This window comes from Pecten maximus, chromosome 2 (genome assembly GCF_902652985.1).
Source record: "Pecten maximus chromosome 2, xPecMax1.1, whole genome shotgun sequence".
Lineage (NCBI taxonomy): Eukaryota > Metazoa > Mollusca > Bivalvia > Pectinida > Pectinidae > Pecten > Pecten maximus.
This window is the reverse complement of record NC_047016.1, coordinates 35,946,791-35,961,476: the sequence shown is the minus strand read 5'-3', so window position 1 is coordinate 35,961,476 and position 14,686 is coordinate 35,946,791. Positions and strand designations below refer to the sequence as shown.

Genomic DNA, 14,686 nt, shown 5'->3' with positions numbered 1-14,686 from the left:
TATTTATCTACTTACGGTAATTAGAGTTGATGCTAAAAATAAAAACAAAAAAACTTAAGATGTAAACATTTCCGCTTATACTAGGATTAAGACAGGACAGGGCATCACCAACGCTATGCTATTCCTAAGTTACGCCTTGAATTTGATTACTACAGGGGGAAATCTGGAGATATAAAATAGTAGAATACCTTAGCATCCATACTACCGCATGGCGAATCGATTACAAGTTGCATAATAAACAATATTCTCAATGAACAAGGGTCCGGTGAAACAAGGAACTTAAGATACAAGGGACCAAGGCAACAAGGGAGAAAGAGGACATCGAACCCGAGGAAACAAAGAACTTCTAATACAGGGGACACGGAAAACAATGAACACAAGGAGCTAGGAACTTGGTAAAACAAGGAACACATAAAGTAATGAACTCAGGGATCACTGGACATGGAGAAACAGGGAACAAAGCAATGAACACAGGTACACTTGTATCACTGGACATGGAGAAACAGGGAACAAAAGATGAAAGGGATATGGGCAACAATGAACCCGAAAATGAAAATTAACAAGAAATTATAATCTAAAGAACAACTGAAAAAACACATGCATGAAACAAGGGACCCGGAGATACAAGAAACACATAATGAAAGGGATGCATGAAACAAGGCACAAAAAGGAACAATGAACCCGTAGAAACAAAAAACACACAAAAAAGGTTTCAAGTATCTGCAGTAAAGAAGATTCAAAGGGAGCAAGGTTTTCTTCAGTCACACTCGAATCTTCTCTAATAGTAAATGATAGCATGGTAAGAAACATCAACGTATTTGTGCTGTAGATTGAATCCATAATGTTATTGTCCTAATGGCGCATCTGTCCAGAAAATCTGTATAGCAGAATCTAATGTAGACTAGTGAAACTTTATATAACCAATAATCCTTAGAGCTGTTTATCACTCATCTAGAGTGATATCTAAGCTATCTGTAAAGGTACAGAGAATGTACAGGTAACAACATTCATCCGTATTTCACGCATTATCTCCATCAACCTTTGGTCACCGTGGCGATAACGAAGTGCCTGGTAGTACGAACGTGGGCCCTATGTACCTGTGACAGCTACCCCTTAGATAATCCTTAAACCTAGGGGGAGTTACCGTCGCCATCACAAGGTACAGGACGGACTTACCACATTACGAAAGTGGTTCGTACCTTTTTAACACCTGGACCAGCAGTGACCATTTTCAGATCTGATTTCGCATCTGAATCTCCACCCGGCCCGGTCTGCATAGCGAGCAAATAATCTGTGAGACAGACCATCTTGGTCACATCTTAACTTTCTTCGGCAGAAGAAAATCTATAAACATTTTCAAAATGGTGTTACGGAAAAGTGCTAGAAACTTTGATATATGTGTATGTGTGATAGTGTTAGCAGCATGTCTTCAAATCTCAACAGGTAAGTACTATTAGAGAAAGTTGAAAATCATTTTTGATCTACTCTAAACTGTACGGTAAGGTACCCGCAGAGTTTTCTTAATTAGGCATGGAACTGCTTAAACAACTATGTTATACAATATTTATAAAGTCATGATTTCATAATGCTTTTGTTTTCTATGAAGAGTTAGCTTATACAATTTCTCACCTCAGATTATCTACATCGAGCCTATGCAAATCGCTGTATGAATTATAAGTACATTTATTCAGCTGTACATGTATATTTATCTGAGCTAAATTAAAATTATAATTCAAAAATTGTTTAAGAGGCATAAATAGGCTTGATATGATTTTATTCTAAAACTAGAGTAAAATTTAATTAAACTTGTGTAGGGTTGAAGTAGCGTACCACCGCCCTATAGTTTGATATAATAGTATGTCAAATATACAAATATACAATTATACACTATGCCTCAAGTTATGCTATCTTTTTAAGTACATTGCTGTATGTAAAGCCTACCTAAAACATTGATTCAACAACACTCTTGTGCATCTAAAATAGTGCAGGCCACACAAGTAAACAACTAGGTAAACACAATCTAAGGTTATCAATTTTACATGAAGTATATACAAAACAGTTTGATTGAACAGATATCATATAGTTGTGGCATCTTTGTAGAATTCTTTAGTATTACTAGAGTTAAACATGTAGAAAAACTACATATCAATACATTAAAGTACGTATCAAAATTAGCAGCCTCATACATTATCGGAAGGTGCAAACCTACCATTATACTACTGCATATAACCTATATCGACAGTCTTAATGTAACCGGAAGTTGCATACCCACCATCAAACTACTGTATACAGTCTATATCGACAGTCTTAATGTAACCGGAAGTTACATACCAACCATTATACTACTGTATACAGTCTATATCGGCAGTTGAAACGTAACCGGAAGTTACATATCCACCATCATACTCCTGTATACAGTCTGAATCGGCAGTTTAAACGTAACCGGAAGTTACATACCCACCATTATACTCCTGCATACAACCAATATCGACAGTCTAGATATAACAGGAAGATATATATCCACCATTATACTACTTCATAAAACCTATATCGACTGTCTATACATAACCGGAAGTTACATACCCACCGATACACTACTCAATACAACATATATTGCAAACCTAAACGTAGCGACGGTCTAAACGTAACCTGAAGTTACAGAGGCACCATTATACTACTGCATACACTTTATAACATTTACAGATATGACAAGAAGCTATTTACTTATTATAGCAACACAGCATAATGTCAACTTTACCATATCACCTACAGATATGACAAGAAGCTATTTACCCATTATAGTAACTCAGCATAATGTCAACTTTACCATATCACCGATAGATATGAAAGCAAATTATACCCATTGTAGCAATGCAGCATAATGTAAACTTTACCATGATGTAGCTTTACTATATTACAAAAAATATAGGTGAAGTCGCCGATGCTTGAAATCTTCAACCTTTATGTGGAGTTTACATGCCACAATGTGATTGTTCTATCAGATTATCTATATTTGTGGTGCGGAAAAAACAACACGATATGACCTTCGCACTTTAGTATTAGCGATAATGTTTTACTGTGCTACCTTGTATGTTGACATTACTGTACATTTTTTACTTTTTCAGTATCTTTGATTTATTTTTCTAGTGACTCTATTAATCAAGTTTACACGGATAATGTATTAGACGTTTGATTCTATTATCACATTTGGAGACCGTTTAATAAACATACGATCATGTTTTCCGAGAACATTTCTCAGAATTTGGTTATCAAAGAAAATGTTTCATCATGCGTATCAAAGTCCATTTACTTACATATAGTACATCTTGTTCACTTCAATTTAGAGTACACTGTAAATAATTGATTGTCAACAGCTCCCTTTTTAGGGAATAAGTAATAGGTGCCCTATATTCTAATGAGGGATTAAAACCTGTATCACACAGCAGTTTTGTCCTTCAAAGTCTTCCTCAGATATGTTTTGGCCAATAATCTGAAGGGTTTTAGTCACTTGATAACGTATACACATATAGGCGGAAGGGCAGTTACCCCCCCCCCCCCCCCCCAAAAAAAAAAAAATTAATAAATAAAGGGGACACGAATTATCCTAAACTATCACGAGATACCTGTGTATATTTCGAACCGTTACCAAAGTTCATCAGGATTGAGATATAGCATGCCAATAACAAACATTTGAAAATATTTTAAAGTTTTTGAAAATTTTTTGTTTGTTTACTTCATTAAGTTTGCTAATATCTTTTTGTGCTTAATCTTCATTAATCAATCACCCTTTATCAATCGACCAAATAAACTGGTTGCATTAATGATATGTAGACTACAACCATCAACACTGTACCGTGTAGCTTATCAGTGAGTTGTTTTTATAAACTATTGAATAGATGATATACTGGAGGAGTCTGTAAACGATGCCAATGATAATACTAATTTTGAACATGATTAAGATGTTTCAAAATTATATTGTGCGAGTATGAATATTATAACTATCTGAAAAAAACATTGTATTCTCCTTATCAACATGCTACTTGAAATATTTAAAGACATTAATTGAAATATTAAGCAAAGTATGTTCTACTCCCTAATATCAAAAGTCTAACATTTTTATTTTGAATATTCGGCACAAAAGATCAGAACTTTAATACATGTATATGCATTAGTAATAGATACAGTGTATCATCATACATCAGTGTCGTCCTTAACAATCCACATTTAAAGGTGTTGTTCTATTGTGGATTTTGTACAAACCCTTTAAATTGACTTATGATAAACGTCCCTGATATCATTGAAGCCTCCGAGTTTGCAATAAGCCTGAATCTAGCGTTATTTTTAATCTATACAGTGGTTCATTATGAGAATTTACACACTTATTCCATTATCAGTTAAAATTGAATTTTGTTTTTTCCTGGCTTCCGTGTTGGATTTCAATCACCCTAGTAAACGATAGTAAGATGTACAGCTCTGTGTCCAATATTCGGCAAACACATGTATACTGTATCCTACACCTAGGTGCAATTCACTTGTGTCTTTTTAAGTATTTTGTTTTAAACTCACATATGTTAATTAGTCGCGAATGCTGATTTTTACCAAGGAAAGATGTCACGTCACAGGGAGGTAACTGACTGATGTAATGTCTGAATTCCTTTTGAATCAGATTTTTTCTCTCTTAATTTCAGCAATGACCATTCGGTTACAAGGGGGTCAAAGGTCGTCCCAAGGACGAGTGGAGGTTTTCCATAACAATACATGGGGTACTGTATGCGATGACCATTTCAACACCAATGCCGCCAAGGTGGTGTGTCGAATGCTCGGTCTATATAATTCGTAAGTTATTGTTTTGCTTTTTAACATTATGACAATATCATAAAAGAGATAACTTAATAAGGGTGGTCGATAGGCACTCTTGCCTTTCACCTAGCTGGTTCCACGATCAGATTTGAAAAGATACGTGGTCATCTGCCCATTTTCCCTTGGGTACTCTGATTTCCTCACACAGTAAGACCCATCGCGCACTTTCATCCGGGCCAACAAGCGTGTTTATATAAGTTGATGTAACTTTAAATGTTGTAAATATAGTTTAAATTATCATAGCTAAACATCTTACTGCTTATTCAATAATGAAATTTCAATGGGGAACAACGATAGCAAATTATGAACACAAATATAGAGTTCCATGAGGACCAATGAAAAAGTCCAAGGAGAGTAAAACCAGGTGTCCCAGAGGTGTAGGCGTCATCTGCTCAATCGACGACACCCACCATACGAGTCTAGGTCAAATCCGGGTTAAATGCTTAACATTCTCAACATAAAAACTAGGATGGTATCTGTCATATATAGGTCAGTATGATACAGAGATCCATGACGCGTGATAATAAGATGACATTTCCCCTAAATATAATCGTCATTTGATTCATAGACAGCATCTATCATGTAAATCTAGGTGTTTTGCATTAAATAAAGAACAAGGTTTGTGACAACAAGTCATGTCAACGAGCATCAAAAATGTCTTCATCACTTCATATCATTGGAGAAGAGTAGTCTGCGTTCTGTGACGATTCTGTCTTTTATCAGTCAATATTTAAAATGAAAAGAAGCCCTACTATGATGGCAAAATATCGTATTTCGCCTACATTTTCCTTGATAACATTTGTATTCCTATTATTTATAGTATATGTTCATAGGGATTTAAATCCTTCTACCAAGTAAAACGAGTGGACTTTTTTTTCAGGGCTAACTACATTCTTTCGCGGACGAATGCCTTTTTTGGACAAGGAGCTGCGTCAATGCCAATCTGGTTGGACGATGTAACGTGTACAGGAGCAGAGTCAACTCTAGACAATTGTCACCTCAAACCCTGGGGACAACAGAATTGTCGGCACGGAGAGGATGTGGGTGTAGACTGCAATGCTGGTAAGGTTTCAGTGTTATGACCAGTGATAATCTATTTCCTAGAATAATGTGTTTGGTAATACTGTAATGCCAATCCTTGTTATGGTTCTGATTGAGGCTTAATGAGTTTATTTCTGATACCGCGTTATTCAATTATGTAACGTTACAAAGAGTAAAAATGCAACCACCAGGAAGGGACGATTCGAACCTGGGATCTCTTAACTATAGACGGGCGCTCCCCCCATTTGGGCTACTTGACTACAGGCGTTCAGCTACAATTTCTGCTACAATTACAACTAAATAGCCAGCAACCTTTGTATCACATTCCAATGTTTGCAGTTAGGTTATTATGTAATTCCCCTTTCTGTATATACTTATTCTTATATGAACGAGAAGATTATTATACAGGATGAGCAAAGAACGCATATTCTTAGTTAACCGTTCGACGAAGCTTATATTTTACTTTTATCTGTGATAAACAAAATCAGCTACTAGTATCTTTTTCATGTAAACCGTTTTATAAATGTATAAAATGGATGTTAATCATCTAAGCCATAAAGCATGCACAAATCATTTAAATATAAACAAGTTAAATGAAAAGTTTCTACATGAATATCAAATCTTCAAAACAATCACTGGGTACTGCTGTAAGTTCTTCTGAAAGCAAGCAATATGCTAGGTGAAATAGAAGTGAATGGAAATCCTTTAAAGCATAGGTGTGCGTGGAGATCTGCACGGAAATAAAATGTTAAGCAAAGAATAAATTTAGGATGAAGAGCGAATGAATCAATGCTATTTCGAATGAACAATTGATAGTCTTGAATGAAATATAGCATTATAAATGGACGCAACATTGTGTGCATAGTGAATGATCACAAATCCCGTCAACATAAGTGTTATTTATACTGGGTGGTAAGAATATGTCCGAAATATTTTGTACTATCTATTTAATTGTATCATTAACGCTGTTAAGCAATGACATTTTAAAGTGAATTGTTACCAGTTTATGTCAATTAATTATCCACTAGACGTGTTACTATGTTTCATCAATGCCAATTTCTATTTGGGAAATTGTTATTGTCGTCAACCACATATCGTGATACATTTGATTTCTGTTTTAAAATTTAGGTATTGGTGTGAGGTCCAGGCATAAAAAACTTGTTTTATTGATTTCCCAGGACCATGTCATTGGAACTATTTTGTTTTAATGTAACACTATGATGCAGAGCGTACACCAAATTCGCAAAAAAAGAAAGAAAAAAACCCCCAACTAAAAACAAACAATTAACCATGCTGCAAGTGACTTTTTTTTTTACTTATATTGTAGAGAACCAAGGTCACTCCACGAAATATGGGTTTCATTAATTATTAATGATTTTTATGGTGTACTTTGCTTTATTTTGCTGCCAAATCTTTACTTATCAGACCCAATGTTTTTCATCATTCCTCAACTTAAGGAAGATCTATACCGTAGCATTTTCAAAAGAGGAGCTTTAGAGAATTAAATGAAAATTCCTTTACTAAGATTCCACTCTCCTTACAGCCAATACTGCTTTTCTTTGTATTATTTTGGAAAACATATTAACGGATAATTATGATAGTGGTACCAGGCTTCATATTTTGCTTATGCTATTCTCGTCATTGAATGATATTTGATTCCTCATCAAAGGAAGTATATACCTATGAGGCTTACTCCCTACGTTATCGAAAAAATCATCTGCTTCAAATAATAACTTGCTCATCCCGCTTGAGCCATGAACAAACTATGCGCATGATTTATGCTGTGTAATCAGAGTAAGATTTCACTTGATATACTTTAACAGACTCTGCACTTTGTATACCTTATCTGACCTAACTGATATATATATATATATATGTATATATATCTAGATCGGAGGCTATCTATCAACAATAACCTTAACGGCTGAGATTTTCTATACAATTTTGGTATTTGTTTTTTATCCAAACATATTTTCACAAAATGAATTACCTTTTATTATACAAAAGAAAAACGTCTAGAGAATTATGAAATTGAACATCATATGTAGATTTAAATTCATAGCAATTATTTTTTACTCTTTTACTCCTCCATCAACAAAATGACGTGTTACCCAGGAAGAGTTTATGTGTTATTACATATATATATATACAACAATAGCTTATCCATAAGTTGAGATAGATTTTTAAAATTCATTTTAAAATCCCTGTATGCAATTTAAAATGTAACAGAATCTTTAGCAATGGTCATTATTTTATTTTTTTCAGTAATTGTTTAAATTAAAACGGCTTCTTTCATTCAACAGATGATATTTTACATTGTTGAAATATAATATGTATTCTAATATGTTTAATATTCTCTGCTGTAGCTCTTGATGCTAACGTCCGGCTTCGGTTACGAGATGGGACTAATTCGAGAGAAGGTCGTTTAGAAGTCTTCCATAACAATACTTGGGGAACGGTTTGTGACGACGAATTTGACGACCATGCCGCTGCTGTGGTCTGTACCTCACTTGGCCTTTCAACGTAAGCATGATTTCAGGAGGATACTCTTTTGTAAGAAACAGTTAAACCAATATCAATCATATGCACATTGTGTTCTTAATTATAACAGATGTGGTTCAGAGTTACTTCCCTTGTTGCGTATTTGACTTACAAACTGTATAATGTGAACATATATGTAGGTGTTGGTTTGTGTGTACATTAATATAATTTGTACTCGTACATAAATCTTTATTTATGATTAATATCAATACAGTGATATATATATACACACACCTATATCAAATATAGTTAAATAATTCAATTACAAGTACGTACAGATGTAGATACTATAAGCATATTATTATATAATTATCAACACCAAATTCTATGGTGATGATCAAATTTGATACAGGAAACCATATGCATTTTCATAACAGTAATTTGAATATGATGATAATGTGTGGGTTATTTGTAATAGTATTTGAAAGAATATGTAGGTTTTTTGTACATGTAACAGTATTTAACGTATGCTGGTAACATTAAGCTAAGAGTAGTTTGTAACAGTAGTTTTTATGATACTACTGATAACATTATGTGCAGGTATTTTTTACGGTTCATCGCATTTGATATGTTCTGATGGTATTATGTACGAATTATTGAAACAGTACAAACGCTATACCTATCGGCAATGGATTCTTTGGTAACGGCACTCTTCCGATCATGCTGGATGACGTCAGATGTACTGGGACTGAGCCAGGACTGGGTGCTTGCGACCACAAGGCCTGGGGAACAAGCAACTGTGGCCACAACGAGGATGTCGGCGTGATTTGTTACCAGGGGCCGCGTAAGGGTTCAATTATTAAATATTTTAGGCATGCGATAGTATTGTTTTAGCGCGTGTCGCACTTTAAGCATGACGCTAAGTTTTGACTGCATTGATCAAATTCCTTCTTGCGCTAATCGGCTTAAATTTGAATGCGCAAACATTGGTACCTTCACAGTAATCAATTTCCGTAATAACCTCATATCATGCAAATAAAACATACAAATATTCCACAGAAATTTTGCTATTGCCAAAATTGTTTCATCATTGAATTCTTCATATTTTTGTACCTGCTATGTAACATCAAAACTAATAAATGGTAAAAACGGACCACAGAAGACAAACAAAATATCAATAGGATGCTGTATCATACTTATATTTATTATTCTCTGGACTTTCATTGTGTCAAATTAACATATTCATAACATAACAAAAATTTAAGTCATTGCCGCTTACTCTGGGTCTAGGCAAAATGATTTGTCAATTTACATTATCTTACAATACTGATATGGCACTTACGTATGCAACATTGTGTTTTCAACTTAACTGCAGAACCATCATCAGCTAATGTACACGTGCGCCTGCGCGGTGGAACGAGTCAGTACGAGGGCCGTGTGGAACTTCAGGTCTTCAATCGCTGGGGCTCAATCTGTGACGATTCCTTTGATGCTAGAGAGGCCAATGTCACATGCCGTATGCTTGGTTTCCAAAAGTAAGAGCAAAACAATAAATGTTGTCATAGAAGTCGACTGAAAGTGGTATCCCTAAATAATCGGGGATTTTCTAACGTGTCAACTATTTAGGGGACAATGAAACGACCAAAATCGATTTTCTGCCCCCGTTATTACACGTCAGATCTTCAATATTTCCCTTCTCTACTCACTACTGTGTCTTTCTGTGCTTTGTTGTTTTACTCAAGGTGTCACCTTGAAAACCGTCCTCAAATGACCCTTGCTGATGCTTAGTCATCAAACCCCTAAATTAAACACTGATATTTTTATATGGAACGTAATGTGCCACGATATACCGAAGTATAATTCGTATATGTACGTTATATTTTTCTTCAACAAAATTCACTTGTTTCCATGAATATGAATCTTACAGTGGCGGTTCAGTGTTGAGAGGGAGGACCTTTGGAGGAGGACGTGGACCTATCTGGCTAGATGACATGGAATGTCAGGGAACTGAATCTAACCTAGTCAGTTGTGTACACAAACCATATGGAGTGAACAACTGCGATCATAGCGAGGACGTTGCCGTGGCATGTACTCCGGGTGAGTAGGTTGTTACGTTAATGTAAATGCAACTTCCGTTCATAGCCGTGATATTGATAGCACTGCATTGCATATTGTTGCCGAGAAGAGGAGCGGCGAGCATGCGTGTTGCATAGCAAAGCATAGCATAGCAAAACATAGCATAGCATACATGTAGCAAAGCATTGCATGCTTCTGGAGAAGAGATGGGTAGTTAGCATGTATATTGCATAGCATAGCATTGTATACCAAAATGATGGAGAGAAGAGGGGCGATGAGCATGCATATTGCATAGTGTCGGCCGTACCCCGCTCTTGACGTGTGACTTGAAAAGAGCATTTAATGGTTATCCAATATTTCAATGTTTCATCAAATGTTCAGTGATTTTTATCCAATTATGTTGAGTGATCATCTTCTATTACAGCAAATGTGCCACCAATTCAAGCACGCTTGGCTGGAGGACCGAACAGTAACTCTGGGCGTTTGGAGATCAACTACAATGGTGTGTGGGGTACCGTGTGTGATGATTCGTGGAGCAATGCTGATGCTGCTGTAGCCTGCAGAATGATGCATCTTCCATAGTAAGTAGATGATGTTAAATTCGTCATATTAATGTTATATATTTCGGAATACAAGTTATTTTATAAAGACTTATGCAATTGATGTAAACTATTTCATTCCTTTTTAACAATATGGGAAGTTCATGCTGTTGTTATATATGTACAGATGTTGTTATAAACGTCTTACGGGGTATAGTTAAAATAAATAAATAAATAAATATAATAAAAGAATAAAAACTTAAAAACATTTAGTTCACACAAGAATATCAGCATTTTCATATACCACAATAGCATTGCATTCACTCTTGTGAAAATAAAAGCATAATTGTTCAATATATTGGTATGTAATGCATGTATCATTCTTCTGCACTTTATCAAAATCGAATATAAAGGTTAAAAGTACCATCGCTACTACAACGTTAAATATATGTAAACGTTTAACAGCTCTGGAGCTACAGCAATTTCAAAGGGTGGATTTGGAGCTGGCACAGGAGGAATTATTCTTGACGACGTAATATGTGTTGGAACTGAAAGCTCTCTCTCTCGATGTCAACATTCTCCATGGAATCAAAATAACTGCCAGCATTCCGAGGACGCTGGCGTCATCTGTCAATCAGGTTAAACTTTCTAACCATTTCCTTTTACTACACGAGGAATGTGCTCAATTTGTCGACACCGGGGCGTCTTTGATAGGCATTGCTCACTATGCTTCATCTGTTTAAAGACGTTATTTAGGTTAAAATCCCTCCTTACATATCCGTTTGTCGCAATCGAACACACTGATTTGTACTTGCATCGTCCAATTTGTTTCCATTCATTTTCATTAAGAATCTTGCATTCTTGTTGTAAAAAATAGTTAACATTCAAAAAGAAAACAATTTCTTGATTCCTCGAGATAGAAGTCTACTTCTCCCTTAAGATGAGCTTAGTTGTATAAAGAAGTATTAAGAAGGAGAATTTAAGAAATATTGATGAAATAGGATATAGTTTTTACCATGGCGACATAATATCCTGTGTTTAAATGTATTGTATTTGCATAATGACGAGCTCTGCATACAACGTATACTCAATGTCCAAAACCAACAGAGTATTTTTGTATGCAATGAATACTGCTTTATACAATGCCTACTAGTTTTACAATAACGATAGAATGTCTCTAGATATAAGTGCATACAACTTGTAAATTTGTCTACAGAGCATCCTTTGTATAAAACGTACTCTAATGGCACCATATTCAGTAAAAGTTAGCCAATTTTAGCTAACAATTGAGAGAAATATGAACATTATGTTGTAAGTGTAGCTTTAACAAATAACTGTATGCTCATTTTTACACATTTACTATGACAGCAAATGCCAATACGCCTATCCGATTGGTTGGAGGGACTGGTAGTTTCGAGGGTCGCCTTGAAGTATTTTACAACAATACTTGGGGCACCGTCTGTGATGATTCATTTGGTGTCCATGAGGCGCAAGTGGTCTGCAAACAACTTCACTTTTCTGGGTAAGTATTACTTGTATGATAACCGTAACCCCTGTGAACTTTAAGCTATATCCCATAGACTGCAAAGAAAAACAGAGAGCATCATCCCTAGAAAAATCAAATAAAAAAATTCAGGATGACACATTCCGGCAGACAAATTTGATTAATGCAGTATTTTGTGTTCACAGAATTGCAAAGAATGTCACATGTTTTTGTATACATTAATTATGCTTTCTCGAGTAGTTACCAACTTAATTATTCTGTGTTTGAATCATCATTCATGGCTTTAGTATTTCATTTGAACACATAGGTCACATCAAATCGCAATGAAAAAGAACTGACATACGAATTGTCTTATTTTTGCAGAACGGGAGCTCAAGCCAAAGGCAACGCGTTCTTTGGTCAAGGTACAGGGCGCATCTTCTTAGATGATATGCAGTGTTCTGGCACAGAACGCAACCTAGCGCTGTGTGGACACAGAGGTTGGGGTCACAACAACTGTGACCACACCGAGGACGTATCCGTCATCTGTGCATGTAAGTGAAAATATTCTTATTTGCCTAGATATAAATCCCTGCATTCATACCATTAATAGGATTTATTTATCTTCCTTGGTATTATATTAATATTATATATAATAATTACGAATGAAACGCCATCCCCCCCCCCCCCCCCCCAGTCGTACCATCCATTACGATCGGCATCCCTCAATATTCCTATATACCAAATTTCTTTGAAATCGATTAACATCCAAATGTCGACCAATCAGAAGCCACTGTAAGGTTGCTATGACAACGAAACCCATTCACTTTATTTTACAGTCCCCTAATACCCCTACATACCAAGTTTCATCAAAATCGGACAATCTAAATTTAGACCAATCAGAAACCAGGAAATGGCGGCCATTTTGTTAAAATGTGAAAGTGAGGTTACGGGAGTGACCGAAGTCCATGATGTACCTACATAATAAATTTCATCAAAATCGTACAATATGTAAATTTGGACCAATCAGAAGCCTCGCTATGGCGGCCATTTTGTTTACTCGATTTCGAAAAAAAAGGCCTCTTACACCCCTCCTTACCAACCTCTACACTCGTGCAAAGTTTCATTAGAATCCTACAAATTTCGAGAAAAAAGTTCGAACACAATTCCACGACGGAAGAAGGAGAAGAATAAGAAACGGAGCAAAACCAATCAGTCCCCCACTTCGTTTTGGGGACTTTTTGTTTTTACATGGAATGGTATCCAATGCTATCTGTTACAGCCGGGAACCCCGCCCCGAATACCACACTTCGCTTGGTTGGTGGAACTAATGGCCAGGAGGGAAGGCTGGAGGTGTTCCACTCTGGTACATGGGGCACAGTCTGTGACGATTATTTTGACAATGTAGCTGCTGGTGTTGTTTGTAAAATGTTGAAGCTACCGTGGTAGGTTACTTTTAGTCAATACAAAAACAATAAGTGTACTAACTTTTTTAGTAATATTTTATTTTTTAAATACAAATTGTTTTTAGCATCTATATAATGACATATAAATGGTCCTCTAGCAGGAGTAGACCCATTCGCATTTCATACATATTTCAAACACAATATCGTTTTTGTTATTGAGTTATTATTTCATTGATGAAACAACCTATTGACGTATTTAACTCATTTAAAAAAAGCTGATATGGCATTATCAATATTTTGTGACTTCTGTAGCCTATTTTCATACCCCGCTAACATTGACAAATTAACCGACGTTATACAAGTTACATATAATTTGGCTGTAGGCGGGGTGCACAGGCCCGACCAAACGGGTTCTTTGGAAGTGGTTCAGGACGCATATGGCTGGATAACGTCGTGTGTCACGGAAACGAGACCAACTTGGCATATTGTCGCCATCGCCCATGGGGCAGTACCAACTGCGACCATACAGAAGATGTGGGCGTGGTTTGTGGCCAGTGTGAGTATGTTTGCATTTAATATTGGGACTACGAAAGGAGTTATGAAGAGCAAGTTGAGAGTTCTTAAATCTGATGTTGAAAGTTGAAGAGCATTTTATATTAGTTTTAAAATATTTTCAAATGTGCTCACAAAGTAGTAAAACTATATTTCAATTGTCATTCGTTAAAATAATTGTTGTTATCATACATATCAATTGTTTCTCTGAATACATGTTTTATGAACACAACATAGAACACCGATTT

General features: G+C 35.7%; 1 protein-coding gene across 1 annotated transcript in view; it reads left to right on the top strand.

The window, feature by feature from the left end:
* Nucleotides 1-1,148: 1,148 nt before the first annotated feature.
* The window catches only part of LOC117321914 (deleted in malignant brain tumors 1 protein-like), a 35,670-nt gene continuing 22,132 nt past the window's right edge, over nt 1,149-14,686 (top strand). The window contains exons 1-13 of the mRNA XM_033876539.1: nt 1,149-1,443; nt 4,689-4,836; nt 5,741-5,922; nt 8,268-8,424; nt 9,048-9,226; nt 9,758-9,917; nt 10,310-10,479; nt 10,883-11,039; nt 11,463-11,635; nt 12,366-12,519; nt 12,865-13,034; nt 13,763-13,925; nt 14,270-14,442. Coding sequence (XP_033732430.1) covers nt 1,362-1,443; nt 4,689-4,836; nt 5,741-5,922; nt 8,268-8,424; nt 9,048-9,226; nt 9,758-9,917; nt 10,310-10,479; nt 10,883-11,039; nt 11,463-11,635; nt 12,366-12,519; nt 12,865-13,034; nt 13,763-13,925; nt 14,270-14,442 — 2,068 coding nt within the window. The 5' untranslated portion in view covers nt 1,149-1,361. The remainder of the gene's footprint in view (nt 1,444-4,688; nt 4,837-5,740; nt 5,923-8,267; nt 8,425-9,047; nt 9,227-9,757; nt 9,918-10,309; nt 10,480-10,882; nt 11,040-11,462; nt 11,636-12,365; nt 12,520-12,864; nt 13,035-13,762; nt 13,926-14,269; nt 14,443-14,686) is intronic.